This window comes from Atheta coriaria, unplaced genomic scaffold (assembly GCF_025399875.1).
Source record: "Atheta coriaria isolate IRGN ID8LTWV9N9 unplaced genomic scaffold, Caltech_Dcor_3.1 hic_scaffold_10_pilon, whole genome shotgun sequence".
NCBI lineage: Eukaryota > Metazoa > Arthropoda > Insecta > Coleoptera > Staphylinidae > Dalotia > Dalotia coriaria.
Genome location: NW_027045452.1, coordinates 3,903,753 through 3,920,964, shown reverse-complemented (window position 1 = coordinate 3,920,964; position 17,212 = coordinate 3,903,753). Strand labels below are relative to the sequence as shown.

The 17,212-nt window shown below is 33.9% G+C and overlaps 4 protein-coding genes across 4 annotated transcripts; 2 read left to right on the top strand and 2 right to left on the bottom strand.

The window, feature by feature from the left end:
* The first annotated feature begins 571 nt into the window (after positions 1 to 571).
* LOC135801010 (uncharacterized) lies at positions 572 to 4,942 on the top strand. The gene is made up of 9 exons (XM_065314377.1): positions 572 to 638; positions 701 to 744; positions 798 to 970; positions 1,028 to 1,789; positions 1,844 to 2,647; positions 2,708 to 3,017; positions 3,070 to 4,602; positions 4,659 to 4,772; positions 4,829 to 4,942. The coding sequence occupies exons 1-9, from the start codon at positions 589 to 591 to the stop codon at positions 4,894 to 4,896; spliced, it is 3,858 nt and encodes a 1,285-aa protein (XP_065170449.1). The 5' UTR covers positions 572 to 588; the 3' UTR covers positions 4,897 to 4,942.
* Positions 4,943 to 5,078: 136 nt separating this feature from the next.
* On the top strand, positions 5,079 to 10,139 carry LOC135801009 (uncharacterized). The gene is made up of 10 exons (XM_065314376.1): positions 5,079 to 5,743; positions 5,803 to 5,846; positions 5,903 to 6,075; positions 6,133 to 6,903; positions 6,966 to 7,769; positions 7,820 to 8,129; positions 8,185 to 8,936; positions 8,994 to 9,771; positions 9,829 to 9,942; positions 9,998 to 10,139. Exons 1-10 carry the CDS (start codon positions 5,667 to 5,669, stop codon positions 10,063 to 10,065), a joined length of 3,891 nt encoding a protein of 1,296 aa, XP_065170448.1. The 5' UTR covers positions 5,079 to 5,666; the 3' UTR covers positions 10,066 to 10,139.
* LOC135801017 (venom acid phosphatase Acph-1-like) lies at positions 10,061 to 12,438 on the bottom strand. Its single transcript, XM_065314383.1, has 6 exons — positions 11,870 to 12,438; positions 11,710 to 11,814; positions 11,270 to 11,509; positions 10,904 to 11,219; positions 10,575 to 10,792; positions 10,061 to 10,512 (listed from the first exon to the last, which is right to left on the bottom strand). Exons 1-6 carry the CDS (start codon positions 11,951 to 11,953, stop codon positions 10,351 to 10,353), a joined length of 1,125 nt encoding a protein of 374 aa, XP_065170455.1. The 5' UTR covers positions 11,954 to 12,438; the 3' UTR covers positions 10,061 to 10,350.
* Positions 12,439 to 12,525: 87 nt separating this feature from the next.
* LOC135800970 (solute carrier family 22 member 3-like) lies at positions 12,526 to 16,739 on the bottom strand. Its single transcript, XM_065314321.1, is given in 9 exon segments — positions 12,526 to 12,903; positions 12,961 to 13,217; positions 13,273 to 13,549; positions 13,619 to 13,703; positions 13,706 to 13,842; positions 13,896 to 14,250; positions 14,311 to 14,506; positions 15,920 to 16,197; positions 16,262 to 16,739. Coding segments are annotated over 9 exon segments (1,680 nt in total). The 5' UTR covers positions 16,272 to 16,739; the 3' UTR covers positions 12,526 to 12,818.
* Between the last annotated feature and the right edge of the window lie 473 nt (positions 16,740 to 17,212).

Genomic DNA, 17,212 nt, shown 5'->3' with positions numbered 1-17,212 from the left:
CTTACCAAGCCTTTTAATCGTTTTAATCCGACTGTCGATTATTATTAGAGACCGACCGAAACTGTATTTTAGCCGAAACCGAAACCGAAGCCGAAATTTCGGCCCTGCCCCCAGTTTCGGCCGAAACCGAAACCGAAACCGAAACTGTAACTTACATAAATATAATTTTCTACTTCTACCTATAAAACGCCAGTTTTTCCACATTTTTTAGACACAAAATCAATCTCGTGAGTAAAGTCTCCGTTTAGTCACTTGATACTTAATATAATATTAATTTAATTTTCTATGTGCGAACTGAGATGGCAAGGAGCGACCGCCATTAGCTGCGAAGTTAGCCGAATTTTCTGCCAATTTTTGCCGAAACCGAAACTGAAACCGAAGCTAGAATTCTTGGCCGAAACTGGCCGAAACCGAAACCGAAATTTCGGTCGGTCTCTAATTATTATATTGTTTTTGTACTTTTAATATTATTTATGCAAATTTGCTCATGGATATCATAATACCTATGGGATGGAAATATTCCACAACAAAAGATTTAAACAAAAATATTACGCTGGATGTTATTGCAGTATATTTCCAAACGTTAAGATGAGCGGACAAGGCGAAATCAATTTAGAAGATGATGGGAAATATCAGAAGTACGAATTTTTAAATTTAATTTATATAGTATAAATTTATCAGTTTTTTCCTTAAGTTGCAGAACTAATAAACTAGAATTTCTTCTGAATGGAACTAAAATCACTGGTATGTACTATTTAATAGTTTTCTTACAAATAGATTTTAATTTATTTTCTTAGTGGATACAACAACGATTACTCCTAAAACCACGCTTAATGAATATCTCCGTAAGAATTTAAATCACACCGGAACTAAGTACATGTGTTTGGAGGGAGGATGTGGTGCTTGTGTGGTGGCTGCTACTTTCACGAATCATAAATCTAATACCAAAGAAACTAAAGCTGTCAATTCGGTAAAAGGTCAAAAGCTCTTATTAGGCTTATATTTTAATATAAGATATTCATTCTAGTGCCTAGTTACTGTTCTGATGATAGCTGGTTGGGAAATCACAACTGTTGAAGGCATTGGCAATCGTGCCGACAGTTACAATGAAATTCAACAGAAAATTGTTCAATTTAATGCCACTCAGTGCGGTTTATGTACTCCTGGTATGGTGATGAACATGTATGCTCTGAAAGAATCTGGTGTAACCAAAATGGCTCAAATTGAAAACTCTTTTGGTGGAAATTTATGTAGATGCACAGGCTATAGACCAATTTTGTCAGCTTTCAAATCAATGGCAAATGATTCGGATAAGATGTTGTTAGGAATTGTTCCTGATATAGAAGATTTGCAACTTTGTTCCAAGAAAAATTCATGCCAGAAAAGCAATGCCTCACAAAGGCCTGTTTGTTGTAACGTACCTACAATCATGGCGACTAATACCGTTGGAGTTGAAATTGCAGACAACTGGTACAAAGTATCTAAAATTAAAGATATTTTTTCAATATTCAACAAGAATTCAGGAAGCACATATCAACTTGTGGCTGGTAATACAGCAAAAGGTGTATACCGAGATATGTCAAACAAGGACTATTTTATCGATATCTCTAGTGTAGCAGAACTGCAAGGCTATTCTCACAACACATCAGATTTAGTACTGGGTGGCAATATTACTTTGCAGGAAACCATAACTGTTTGTCAACAAGTTTCTGAAATGGATGATGATTTTAATTATTTGCAAAAAGTTGCTCTTCACATTGATCTTGTAGCAAATTTGCCAGTTAGAAATGTAAGCTATTATTTTAAAGTCACATAAATCTGGAATAAAATATTTATTTCGCAGATTGGAACTATTGCTGGCAATCTAAGTATCAAGCACACTTACAGAGACTTTCCATCTGATATTTTCCTGTTATTAGAAACCATAGGTGCAATTTTGGTTATAGACGATAGCCGACGTCAACGCAAAATGTCTCCCAGTGAGTATCTGGATTTTGACATGAACCAGAAAATTATTAGGAGCATTGAGATTCCACCACTAGATTACTCTTACCGATTTGAGTCGTACAAAATTATGAAGAGAGCACAGAATGCCCATGCTATAATCAACGCAGGTTTTCTCTTTAAATTTACAAACAATTTTGTTGATGAATGCACAATTGTGTTTGGCGGTGTTAATAATCATTTTGTTCATGCGTGTCAAACCGAATATCTGATTCAAGGTAAAAATCTCTTTAATAATAGCAACATGCAAAAGTTTTTTGCGAAATTATTGTCTGAAGTCCAACCGGATGATAAGTTACCACAACCCTCACCAGAATTTAGAAAACAATTATGTGTGAGTTTGTTCTATAAATATATTTTGGGTATTGCACCTATAGAGGCTATCTCAGAAAAGTACAAAACTGGTGCGGAAAAACTACTCAGACCTCCTGTTTCAACTGGTGTTCAGGATTATAAAACAAACACATCTATGTATCCGGTTGGAGAACCTATTCATAAATTGGAGGCAGCAGATCAAGCTTCCGGGGAAGCAAAGTATATTACAGACCAAGCAGATATTTACAATCAGTGCTTTGCTGTTTTTGTTGAGGGTAAAGCGTCACCTGGATCAATTTTAAAATCAATCAATGCTAATAAAGCTTTGGTAATTAATTAATTTTTATTATATTTGACTACTACTCTTCTTCTACTCTTATTTTTGCAGAATATGGATGGAGTAGAGGGTTTCTTCCAAGCTAGTGACATTCCAGGTGTTAACTCATTTACGATTCCAATAGCAGCTTACGATTTGGACGATGAAGAAATATTTCCTGCTATCGGCCATAAACTAAAATATTATTTTCAACCAGTTGGTGTTATAGTCGCACGATCTCAAAGTATTGCTGAAGCAGCAGCCAAGTTAGTAAAAGTTAGCTATGAGCCTGCTACGGAACTACCTGTACTTACCACCAGCGAAGCACTTGATCATCCTGAACGTATAAAACATTTTAATACTTGGATGCCAAAAAGTCAAAGTAAAGCATATTTTTTAGAAATAAACCTGGTTATTCTAAGAATACTTTTTAGATACCGAGGTTCCCGTAAAATTTAAAGGCGTTTTTGAGTCATTACCACAATATCATAACTATATGGAACTTCAAGTAGCTTCAGTTCATCCAGAAGACAATGGTGATTATACAATTCATGTAGGTACCCAATGGATGAGTGTGGTGCAATCATCAATAGCTAGGTCTATGAACATACCAGCTCATAAAATCAGTGTCATTATTAAACGAATAGGTGGAAGTTATGGTGGTAAAATTAACAGAGCAAGTCTGTTAGCATGTGCAGCAACATTGGCAGCAATCAAACTAAGGAAGCCAGTTAAATGTTTTATGAACTTGGAAGCAAATATGAACATAATTGGCAAAAGACATTCAATAAGGTCCTCCTATGAAGTTGGAGTTGATAATGATGGCATTTTTGGCTACGTAAACAATAATCTCTATAGCAACACAGGACTTTATAAGAATGCAGCAATAGAAGAGTTCTTGTATGAAGTATATGCAGGCCCCTATGTGACGGATACGTTTTACACTGAGGTAGATATTGTCAAAACCGATACTCCAGCAGCGACTTACATGAGAAGTCCTGGTTATATGGAAGGTAGTGCTATTATTGAGACTATTATGGATCATATTGCTCTGAACACAAACAAAGATCCTGTTGATGTTAGATTGGCTAACTTAAAAGATAATGATTTATTGAAGAAAATTATTAATGACGCTTTAGACTTTTCGGATTATAGAAATCGTAAATCTACAATAGATAAATTTAATGAGGAAAATATTTGGAGAAAAAAAGGGATTGCCTTAGTACCAATGTCTTATGCTCTTACTGGCTATACTCCGTATTATGCACAAGTATCAATCTTTATAGCAGATGGTACGGTTGCTATCGCTCACGGAGGTACTGAAATTGGTCAAGGCATCAACACTAAAGTAGCACAAGTGGTTGCATATCTTCTAGGCATAGATATGAGTATGATCAATATCTGGCCTTCTAACAATTTCATTGCTCCCAATAATTTTTCTACTGGCGGGTCGGTAACTTCAGAGTCAATATGTATGGCGGTCAAAGCAGCCTGTACCACTTTATTAGCCAATATTAATCAGGCTGCCACTGCTGCTAATCTTTCACCTGATGCTACATGGCTCGAAAAAATACAAAATACATACAACAGTGGTTTATCACTCAGCGAGAATGCATGTTACTCACATGATCAAACCAATCCCACGTTTTATGTAGTTTATGGAGCAGGTGTCAGTGAAATTGAATTGGATGTGTTGACAGGTCAAATTATTATACAGAGAGCTGATCTTGTTGAAGATACGGGTGACTCTTTAAATCCTTTTATTGATATTGGACAGGTAGAAGGTGCTTATGTAACAGGTGTGGGCCATTGGACGAGTGAAGAAATTATATATAATGATGACGGCAAGCTAACAACAAACAATACATGGAATTACAAAATTCCTGGAGCAAAAGATATTCCGGTTGATATGAGAATCAAACTTCCGGATGGCATACCTAATCCGTTGACTCCTTTTAAGAATAAAGGTAAACATATATTTAACTTTTCTTTTTTATATGCAGTTTTACTTCAATACTTACAGCAACCAGTGAACCGCCATTTTGTTTGGCATTTTCTGTTCCATTGGCCATTAAACATGCATTGCAGTCAGTTAGAACACAGTTTGCTCCAAATATTGACCCTTGGGCAACAATGGGTAAGCACTTTTTATTTTCTACTAAAATATGTTGAAACAAAATTTTTCATTTTTAGAAGGACCATGTTCGGTGGAATGGATTTTTATGAACTCTAATCATGATATCACACAGTATACACTGTAATTATAAAATTAAGCAAATTGAAGTAATATAATAGAGCTGAAAGCTAGTTATACGTATGATAATTATTAACAAACCATTTTCTTTATTTCTGGCCGAACTGAGTTGTTATTATTCATTTAATAATCTAGTAATGATAATACCCCAATTTAAAAATAATTGTACAAAATAGAATAGATTAATTAAGTGATTATGTGGTAATATTGGGCACGTGTATTTAAATATTACAATTATTCCAAGGTTATTGAACATGAACACGAAAAAGTGAAACCGCTGGACAACGTTGGAATTGATAAAGTTATGTAGACATTCTTTGATTGTTTGTTACCGAATTGTGTTACTATCGAAGTAGAATTTTTTTTTATGGATGCATGAAATTATATCTAAACTTACGTTATACTTTTACATTATTTTTAATCTTGTTTCTATTACATAGATTTATTATATTTTGGAGCATAGTGTAACTCAGTTCTAACATGAGGCAGTGCTAGTAAGGTATCAATTGACAAACAAACAACTTTGTAGGGCCGATTTTTTTCTACTTTGGAATTTAGATTTCAGAAATGTGTTTACATAAAAATATTTCTCATTGCATGTTGATATGTCATGTTACGAAATCTATAATATAATTTAAAAATTCTTATGTAATTATGGCATATTTACCAACCATTATTATAAAAAAATGTCTGAACTTAATTACACAAAACGATAAGGCAATATGTCCGCCAATAAATATAACTTGATTTGCACATTTTGGTGTAATTCAAGTCAAGATGAGCAGTGAAGAAGGCAGCGAAAGCGACTATAACAATGATGTTGAAAATAATTTTGGTCCTTGGAAATTTCAGGAGTGATTACTTTTTTTTAAAACTTATATTATATCATAATAAATTGTGTTTTAATTTTTAGAACAAATAAAATAATATTTTTCTTAAATGGCACTAAAATAACAGGTAATAATAAAAATATATTTTCGTCCAGTATTATATAAATGCTTTTATAATTTAAGTGGACACAACTACGATTACTCCTAAAACAACTCTTAATGAATACCTTCGGAAGAATTTACATCTTACAGGAACAAAATACATGTGCATGGAAGGCGGTTGTGGTGCTTGCATCGTATCGGCTACTTTCACAAACTTAAATACAAATACAAAAGAAACAAAAGCAATTAATTCGGTAACATTTTCTATACAAAAACTTTTGTTTCATTAATGCAATTTTTCCTTATTTAAGTGTTTAGTTACGATTTTAATGGTAGAAGGATGGGAAATCACTACTGTAGAAGGTTTGGGAAACCGCATCGACGGTTACAATGAAATTCAAGAGAAAGTGGTCCAATTTAATGCCACTCAGTGTGGGTTCTGCACTCCTGGTATGGTGATGAACATGTACTCTCTGAAAGAATCTGGTGTAACTAAAATGCATCAAATAGAAAATTCCTTTGGAGGAAATCTATGCAGATGTACTGGTTATAGACCAATTTTATCAGCTTTCAAATCAATGGCAACTGATGCCGATGAAAGTATTTTAGGCATTGTACGCGATATTGAAGACCTCAAGCGTTGTTCTAACAACGAAAATTGTTCCAAAAAATGCTTGGAATTTTCAATGAACGACGAAATACCTTCAATTATAATGACAAACCATAATCACGTAAATAATAACGTTACTTCGGCAGATAACTGGTATAAAGTATCTAAAATTAAAGATATTTTCGCAATATTCAGAAGGAATTCAAGAAGAACGTACCAACTTGTATCTGGTAATACCGCAAAAGGTGTTTATAAAGATATATCAAATCGTGATTATTTTATTGATATTTCGGGAGTAAAAGAGCTTCAAGGCTACTCTCATAATACTTCAAAGTTAATCTTAGGTGGTAACATGACGCTAAGTGAGACAATGCAAATATGCCAAAAAGTTTCTGAGATTGATGATGGTTTCAAACATCTGGCTAAAGTTGCAACACATTTGGATGTTGTTGCGCATGTGCCAGTTAGAAATGTTAGTACATTTTTTAAGAATATTACAATATTAAAACATTTTATAATTGTTTAAAATTACAGATTGGTACCCTTGCTGGTAACCTAGCAATGAAGTATACATACAATGAATTTCCGTCCGACATTTTTCTGTTGTTGGAAACAATTGATGCGGTTTTAGTTATAGACAATGGTAGACGTCTACGCAAAATTTCGCCCAGTGAGTTTCTTGATTTTGACATGAATAAAAAGATTATCAGAAGCATTGAAATTCCAACATTGGATAATAATTATCAATTTGATTCTTACAAAATTATGAAACGAGCACAGAACGCTCACGCCATCATAAACGCGGGGTTTTTAATTAAATTTAAAAAGAATGTTGTGGATAAATGTACAATTGTATTTGGAGGTGTGAATTCAACATTTATACATGCTAGTAAAACAGAAAAATTGATCAAAGGAAAAGTCCTTTTTGACAACAAGAATTTACAAAGTTTCTTCGCCAAATTGCAATCTGAAATCAAGCCGGACAATACTATGCCAGATCCTTCTCCAGAATTTCGGAGAAAACTCTGCATAAGCTTATTTTACAAGTTTGTTTTGAGCATTACTCCAAATGAACTAATTTCACCGCGCAATAAATCTGGAGCATCAAAACTAGTCAGACCTTCAGTTTCAACTGGTGTCCAGGATTATAAAACGAAGGAATCTATGTATCCGGTGGGGGAACCAATTCATAAAATAGAAGCCGCAGCCCAGACATCTGGAGAATTAAAATATGTAACTGATGAAGCTGATAATTATGGTCAATGTTTTGCTGTTTTTGTTCAGGGTAAAGCAGTACCAGGATCAGTTCTGAAATTAATTGATGCATCAACAGCATTGGTATGATATCATGCATTTATTATTTTTGTTGTATTATTTAAATTTTTTAGAAACTAGAAGGAGTTGAAGGTTTCTTCCAAGCTGCTGACGTTCCTGGAGTAAATTCATTTACGATTCCAAACAAAGTACTAGAATTCGATGATGAAGAAATATTTTTAGGAATCGGTGATAAACTAAAATATTATTTTCAACCAGTTGGTATAATTGTCGCAAATTCTCAAGAAATTGCTGATGCTGCATCAAAATTGGTTAAAGTTACTTTTGATTCTACTAAAACAGAACCAGTGCTTACGACTACAGACGCACTTAAACATCCTGATCGAATAAAACACTTCAACACCTGGATGCCAAAAAATCAAAGTATTACACGTTAACTAAAAATAATTCAGTTTTTCTATAAAAATATAAATTATAGATGATGCTCCTATAAAATTTGAGGGAGTGTTTGAATCTTTACCTCAATACCACAATCACATGGAATTACAAGTGGCTTCTGTGAATCCTGGAGATAATGGCAACATAAAGATTCACATTGGCACACAATGGATAAACTCTGTGCAATCATCAGTTTCAAGGTCAATGAACATACCAGCTCATAAAATCAACGTTGAAGTTAAATGGGTAGGAGGTAGTTTTGGTGGTAAAGTAACTCGAGCAAATTGGATGGCATGTGCTGCTACACTAGCAGCCATCAAACTAAGAAAACCAGTCAAGTTATTCATGTCCCTAGAAGCAAATATGAACATTATAGGCAAAAGACACTCCATAAGATCAACTTATAATGTGGGTGTGGACAAGAATGGAGTTTTTGGGTCCCTAAATACTAATTTGTATTGTAATACCGGTGTGTACAGAAACTCTGCAATAGAAGAGTTTATGGTTGAGTTATATGAAGGTCCTTATGTTACGGACACGTTCTATACTGAATTGGACATTGTTAAAACAGATAATTCAGCAGCAACTTACATGAGAAGTCCTGGTTATATGGAAGGTAGTGCTATTATTGAGACTATCATGGATCATATTGCTTGTAAATTGGATAAAGACCCAATTGATGTTAGATTGGCTAACTTAAAGAATGACAATCTTTTAAAGAAAATCATTAATGATACTTTAGAATGGTCGGACTATAGAAAACGAAGATCTGCAATAGAAAAATTTAATCAGGTATAATTTAAAAATTAAGTACCAAATCACTTACATATTAAAATTATGTATTTTTAGGAAAACATTTGGAGGAAAAAAGGTATTTCCTTAGTACCAATGGCATATGCCCTAACAGGACTATCTCCTTACTTTGCACAAGTTTCAATCTACCAATCTGATGGTACCGTAGCCATTACACATGGAGGGATTGAAATTGGTCAAGGTATAAACACTAAAGCAGCTCAAGTTGTTGCCTATGTTCTGGGAATTGATTTTAATATGGTCAGTGTATTGCCTTCTAACAATTTTACGACTCCCAATAATTTTGTCACCGCGGGATCAGTTACTACGGAATCTATCTGCATGGCTTTGAATACAGCATGTACCAGCTTGATCACACGTATTAACCAAGCAGCAACTGACAATAAACTTCCTTCTGATTCGCCGTGGCTTAAAAGGGTACAGAATGCACATGCAAATGGGTTATCTCTCACTGAAAATGCAATTTATGCTCATGACCAAACTAATCCAACAATATACGTAGTTTATGGAGCGAGTGTCAGTGAAATAGAGTTGGATGTTTTGACTGGTCAAATTATCGTTCAAAGGGCTGATTTAGTTGAAGACACGGGCGACTCTTTAAATCCTTTTATAGATATTGGACAAGTAGAAGGGGCTTACATGATGGGGTTAGGTCATTGGACGAGTGAAGAACTAATCTATGATAATAAAGGTGCATTGAAAACAAACAATACTTGGAATTATAAAATTCCTGGAGTGAAAGATATACCAGTTGATATGAGAGTGAAATTTCCAGACGGAATACCAAATCCTTTAACTCCGTTTAAAAACAAAGGTATGATATTAGTTAATATCAATATTCTAAGTCGTAATTAATGTAAATTATTTATAGCAACTAGTGAGCCACCATTTTGTTTGGCGTTTTCTGTCCCACTGGCAATCAAACATGCGTTAAAATCAGTCAGAACACAGTTTGATAAAAATCTTGATCCTTGGGCAACAATGGGTAATTATAAAAACAATTGTGTGATAAATACATAAATACCTAATTAATTTTTTAGATGGTCCTTGTTCACTGGAATGGATATTCATGAATAGTAATCATGATATTAAACAATATGAACTATAATTTCAGATTAATTATATTTTTAATTTGTGAAGATAACATCGTTAATATGTGACTAATAAATTACGTTTGGGCAATTCATTTCTTATCACCAGTACACGATTGGTCAAAAAGCAATGTTCATAACGTATTTCAAATTACATCCGTAAATATACTAAATAAATTAACTTTACACATACGTTATGATTATATAAATAAATATTTTCTAACTTTGAACCAGCAGTATGAACACAACAATACGATAAGCCTATCATCAAGAAACTGAACGGAAATTTCTCAACAACAACTTCAATCCAGCTGTACACTCGAGTGACATTCCTCTGTGTAGTTGATTGGAACTTTTGGTCGCGTGATATCCACGAAGCGTTGATACGGGCAGAACGCTTCGCAGTTATCAATTACTTTCACTTCCGGTTCGTACTTAGCGTCAACGTCACGGACGTATAATATCTGTATAAAATAAACATTTCTTAACATATTTTATAACCTTTCTAAACAACGTTGCAACTCACTCTAACTTTATAATCATCCATCTCCTTGGATTTGAAATTGTGCAGTTCTATGATAACAGCAGCGCTGTATTTCGGCACGTGCGGCTCGAAAACGTCCAGTGCGCTGAGGATATTGACGACGTTATTCTCGTGACCCGAATACAAATGGATTTTTGCGCCCGCCGTGACGTTTATCATCTTTACGCTCATGTTGTTAATCACATGACTCAAGCTGCGACCTTTAATTTGTACAATTAAATGTTTTTCACGATTTACTAAATGAATAAAATGTATAAAACAGTATCATGTTGTTTATGTTTATGTTTGTGTTGCAAAGTGAAAGTGATTACCTCCATTGAGTCGTTTCAAGATCTGATTGGAGTTTTCGAAGTAGCATTGACGACCTGCCAAGTCATGAATTTTGCGCGGATATACCGATTCAGTCCATTTCGGCAAGGTCATGTTCAATGCCTCTTCAGCATTTAGTGTTTGATAGAGCCGAAACACGTCCATCAAGGTCACCATTGGTTTATCTGTATTCTTCGAAATGTAATTTAACACTTGTTGGTTTTCTGATAATATTTTCATGATTCTTGGGTCAGTTTCAAGCACTTGATTTAGTTCTTGTACATATTGCGGGCAGTAGTGTGTTGGACGTCTTAAAAACTAACCATTTGTAAGTTCATAGAAAAATTATTTAAATTATTTATAGTTACAAAGTCATTTTCGGCTTTTTCAACATGATATGGAATAGGAATCCACGCCAAATCGTTATTCCATTTTTGTGCACTGGATGGTTGAAACAATCCGGCTAGCACAAGAAGGGCACTCATTTTAGTTCGGTCAAAATCTGTAGATTGAGTATAAGCCAAACCAGGCGTGTAAATATCACCAAGTAAAGTATCATAACGGGTACGGAGCAGTTGACCTAATTTGTACGCACGACGTTTGCCGTCCTTAAAAATCAAACACACATTAAATGTTAAATTTGCAAAATCATGGTCAAACTTGCGCTAAGTAATAAATTATAACTAATTAATAATTAGGTTTGAATCGAATTTGATTATAGCTGTGAGTGCACATTGAACATGAAAAAAAAGTAAAGTTTTGGTTTCCTCGCACGCGATACGTTTTTACATTAATTAATTTTAATTACATTTGTTAATTGTCCCCAACCCATTGGCATAAAATCTTTAGCGGTATACGGATCCATAGGATAAGTATCCTTTAATTCAGGAGTTCTTGATCCATGCCTAAAAAACTATCACAGCCACTTAATAGATTAAAATGATTTAATCTATTTTAATTATACTTACAACTTGAACTAGTTCCAGAGATGATGACTGCAACGTTGAATGCACCACCAATACAATACTCAAGCAACACACAATTAACTTCATATTGTAATGAACTTTTAAATGCAACCAGTCACTATATCGTCAGATTATTATTTATTTGTATATTGTTTTCCGAACGCTTGTTTACTTATCAGTGTATCATGTGAGATTTATTATCTCAATTTTACACCTTTGCAACCTACGACGAGTGACGCTGAATGAAGTGAAGCAGATAACACTTTCGTCTTTTTATTCGTTTATTGACTTTTATTCATGGCTATTTGCGTCCAGTGTGGGCATTAATAATAGTCCGCAAAACGTCATCGGACTGATAGCATAATATGTCGTAAGTGACCGCACGGAACTACATTGAACCAACACAAACTAATTGTAACCAAATTTGTTGCAAAGTGAGATGACCGCACGAGGAATAAAAAAAAGTACACAATGATTACGCTCGCGGTTGCGACGGGCACTAAATCATCTAATCTGTGCGTTCTTCTTTTATACACGCGACTTAAGTAACTTCAGTTGAGTAGGCATGGCAGCTAACGCATTGAGAGAGAAGGTCCGGTGATTTTATGCATTTGATAAGCATTTTAAACCGCTTTTAACTAGACAAATCTGTATTACTATTTGAAATATAAAATATATATTTAGGCTAAGAAAATCAGTGTCAAAGTCAAGATTGTGATAGTTTAACATGGGTTATTAGTAATAACTAACAATCTATCTAGGCATTAATTTTTATGCGTGGTTTTAAATATAAAATACCTAAGTAACTAATATTTATACATACGTTTCTTAAATTCTAAGTTAAGTCTTAAAATGATATAAAATACTTCAATTTGGTTTCAAAACAGTAGAAAAATTGTTCAAGTCAATCACTCTTAAATACTATTAAAAAGATCTGTTTGATTTTTAAAATTTACTGCATAATGGGATTTTCATCTGGAACCGCACCATAGAGACAATCGTCATGGGAATCTTTCCGAGAACAATTTCCAGTTTCGCTATAAATTTAAATATTGTTCATAATATGCCAAATTAAATTATAATTGAATATTTACCACATTTCAACATCACTAATTGTATCGGCCAAAGTATTTCCAGAATCCGGCAATGGTAAAATCAATATACTTTGCATGGCAGCACAAATTGCAAGTATTATCAACGGTAAAAACGGAACTGACTGTCCCATGGATACAACAAACGGTGAAATCATACTTCCCACCCTCGAGAAGGTAATACAGGCGCCAACTCCGACGTTTCTAATTACAGTTGGATACAACTCGCCGGTGAACAAATATAAAGTTGGTGTTGCAACCTTAAATTATAAATTGTTAATGTTATTTATGTCTTATTTTAGAATTTTGCCTTACCGATAGTCCGAACACGCCCAAAGCAGCAAATATGACCCTAGGCCAGTCATTTTGAAAAGATTGTGCTGGAATGAGTAGAATCGAAATAAAACACGCAGAAATGAATAAATTGGTGCAGAGAATTGTCCACTTGCGTCCGCATTTGCTGATTATAAAAACGCAGAGCAATGTGCCGGGTATAATGATTAAACCACCGACCGAGACGTTGAAATAGATGTTGGAACCGAGGTGGCCCAAGTATTGCGTAAAGCCATATAATGTCAATCCGCTCATAAACCTATTAAATAGAGAAAATTTCATACATATTAATACGCAGTAAGTGGCACTAAATAAGTACTATTCTTACCAACTTGATGTGAGAATAAAAGTGCGTTGTCTTAATGTTGGTGTTCTTACTAAATCAGCAAATCCAGGAGTGGATTCTGGTTTTTAAATCTTCTAGTTTCTAAAAATCTGCTGCGGACCCGCATTACATCAATATTGTTCATCTCAGCGGCTTTTTCTAAAATTTCACAAGCTTCTTTTCGTCTGTCCATTGCTAGTAACCAGCGTGGCGATTCAGGAATTATCCTAAACATATTTTATTAGAAGAAAAAACAATAAATAAATATTTATAATATTACCATGCGTAAACTATAAAGATTCCACTCATAAGTGATAACGTAATTTGAAATTCTCTCCAAGTCCGGAAATAGTAAGCAACTAAAGCCATTATAGTATTGCCTAGTCCGAAAGGAATTTGATATAAAATCGGAACAATTCGACGCCATTTTCCACCGACAATTTCCATACAGATTACAAAGGAAACAATCATTGTACCCCCATTGGCCATCGCCATGAAGAATCTGAGTGCTAGAAATATACTTATCCATGGGGACCATGCAGATACTAAACCACAAAAAGCTTGCATGACGATACAAATCATAAGGATGATTTTACGGCCAAATTTATCTGCTAATGTTCCAAAAACTGCACTACCTATAAAGTTATTTTTATTTTAACAATATTAATGAGATTAAAACATGTTTTATGTCATACCAACAAGAATCCCAAACATTAACATTGATTGGGTCAAGTCTACAAAATGTTCCTTTCCGCATACCAAATTCCATTCACTGATGATATTTGTTTCAAAAATAGAACGATCGTAGTCCATTCCCCATTTACAAGGTTGCAGGGCCCATGAATCTGAAGGTAGTTCTATGTTTCGCATCACACATCGTGCACTGTTTCCCTATGATAAAATGTATTTATTTAAAAAATTACCTTCAGAAAAACATAATTTATTCGACCAAATATTGAGTTATTATTCGTGAAATGATTACAAGGTCATATTTTTAATTGAAAAAAACAACCTAAGATGACCATTCATTATAGTATTAGTTAACAACATATGAAAATACAAGTTTGGACTGACCTAGCGTAAATTAATGACTAAAAATAAGATAACTGCAGTGCAATTCGCATTTGCATTAACGTTGAATTGATTTGAACTCTCTCATTTCCATAAATAAAAGGCGCATAAAAACCAGCACGCGTTGCGTTCATAAATGTCTTTCTTGTGCTGATTTTGCTTGAGTTTGAAATATATAATTGCAATTAAGTATGATTAAATTATTGATGCAAGATGACGACAAAGTATTACCTGGTCCACGGCACGTTTGCATTTCAATTACACTACGCGATAATGAAAGAAATTATACACCAGTTGCGTGTTCGCTACAAATTGGTTGGTGAAATTGCTAATTGTCGGTGAATTATAGAAAAAAACCGGCTGTTTGCGCATTCTAGCCAACTCAAAGTAATTATTAAATATGCGACACCGGCCAAGAATCAGATATAGAGTGTATCATTACCGTAATGAATCGCGTCAGTAATAATTATTTCGGTTAGAAATGAAAAACGCAATTTTGTAAAAAACGAATAAAAAGAAAATCTGTTTACGTGAACATTTTTTAGTGCCGCTTGGAAAGGTTACAGTGTGATAAATATAAAATTTTGCTTAATAATGATATTTAAGAAGGCTGTAAAAACAAGAACATAAAAACGAACTTAATTAATGGAAAAGTGCTGTTTTCGTCTGTTGAGCAATATTTTAACTGTGACACAAGTATATTACTTTTTAAAACCAGTTTTATTTAATATTGATGCACTTATCTAATAATTATCCGTGTACATCAAATAATAAATCTAAAAAGGCGATGCGTGTTTCTTCTTGTCACACGTGTGCGAATTTATTGTACATCCTTTTCACGTGTAACATTTTAATTACTATTTATTACTGCATATTGAATAATAATGACGAACAATACAAAACTTTTGTTTAAGATGGAGATTATTCTATTATTTTTTGGCGGAAGTTCAAATCTACTTATTTGTTATTTCGCGTTGCAAACTTGTTTTGCTTGCAAATGTTTTTTTATGGTTTTATTTAGAAGAAATAGTGTCTAGACAATTAATTTCTTATCATTTTATGTTTATTATTTTCGCTGTTTAAAGCAGATGTTTTTTATGAGCATGGTAAATGATTAGTTTCAGTCGGAACCAGAAGGCAATTCAACTTTCTCTTTATTTGCCTTATTTATGTTATTTCATTCAATACGTAACCGTCGGTAATCTTTGGGAAATGCTAAATGAGATAACCTACCTCAAAACTAGATGCATTTCCTGGTGCGATCAGTTCGATCCATTTTTCACGAGTATATAGTTTATAATCTTCCGGAGCACGACACCAGAACTCCGTTGGAGGCGCTAAGAAAACAATGCCTAGCTGAATCCACGCAATTGGCAATTTAAGCATCGCCATACAGAAAGAAATTACAAATTGCCATCGCCCAAAACTTCCCACAGTGGCTTCTAGGAGATCTTCTTTCTTTTCCGGTTCATGATCCTGATGATCATCATCATCTTCTTGGTATTTTAAATCTTTTTAAAACATTTATTAAAATTATTTAAATGTATGGGTATAATTTTATAACTTATTACTTACCATTATACATTTTGCGATGTTTTGTTGAAATGTATTGATTATAATTAAGTCATAAATCACTGGCACACTTAAATTTAAGTGAATTAACACGTTGTAACACAAATCAACTCAATTTATGTTTGTCTTTTAAAGGTGTTTGCACTTTATTTATTAGTTTTTCGTCGTATTGAAAATTCATTTACGACATTTCACACTTATATGCGAATTTCGACCACTCTTTGCAACAAGCGTTAAGACTCTCACCTCGCGCTGCTTCAATATCCACGCGCACACTGGAAATTGAAATTTTAAAATTTCAAATCGAAGGTGCGCGGCCAATTTCGCGAGACGACGCTTCTCTCGTTGTGTCACGTCATGTCATGCGTCACTAAAGTTATGTCATAATTACACTTTGCTTAATGACAGACAGCACTTACACTTAGTTATTTGATTTGTAATATTTTATTTTGGCAAACAGTTTTTATTTATTTGAATAACTTTATGAACAAAACTTAAAGGAGTCTTACTTGACATTGAAATTATTGTTGTTTTTTTCAAGCACACTTGTTTAAGAGTTGGTTTAATTTAAACTTTGATAACTAAGAGTTATACTAAATCAAATTGCCGAGGTCTAGCTCACGCGTAAATTTTCGAACAAAGCAATACGAACTCAGAAGGAAAACGAAGAGTAGGTTTGCGTACTGGAATTCAGTACGAGTTTAATATTGCCTATGCGCGCCAGTGAAAGTTGCGAAAGACGCTTAAACTTGTTATGCGAGACGCGTGCGATGGCGTGCTTGCTCGAAAAATCGTTTATTAAGTGCGCATACACGTTATAAAAATAGATACGTACCGTCCCGTGCTTTAAAAAGTATAAATAAATAATTATTGTTGATAGTCAAAATAATTATAGCTGGAGCAAAGTATTTTATGTGTTTTATTGCACTTTGATTTGCGTTCAAAATCGAAAAT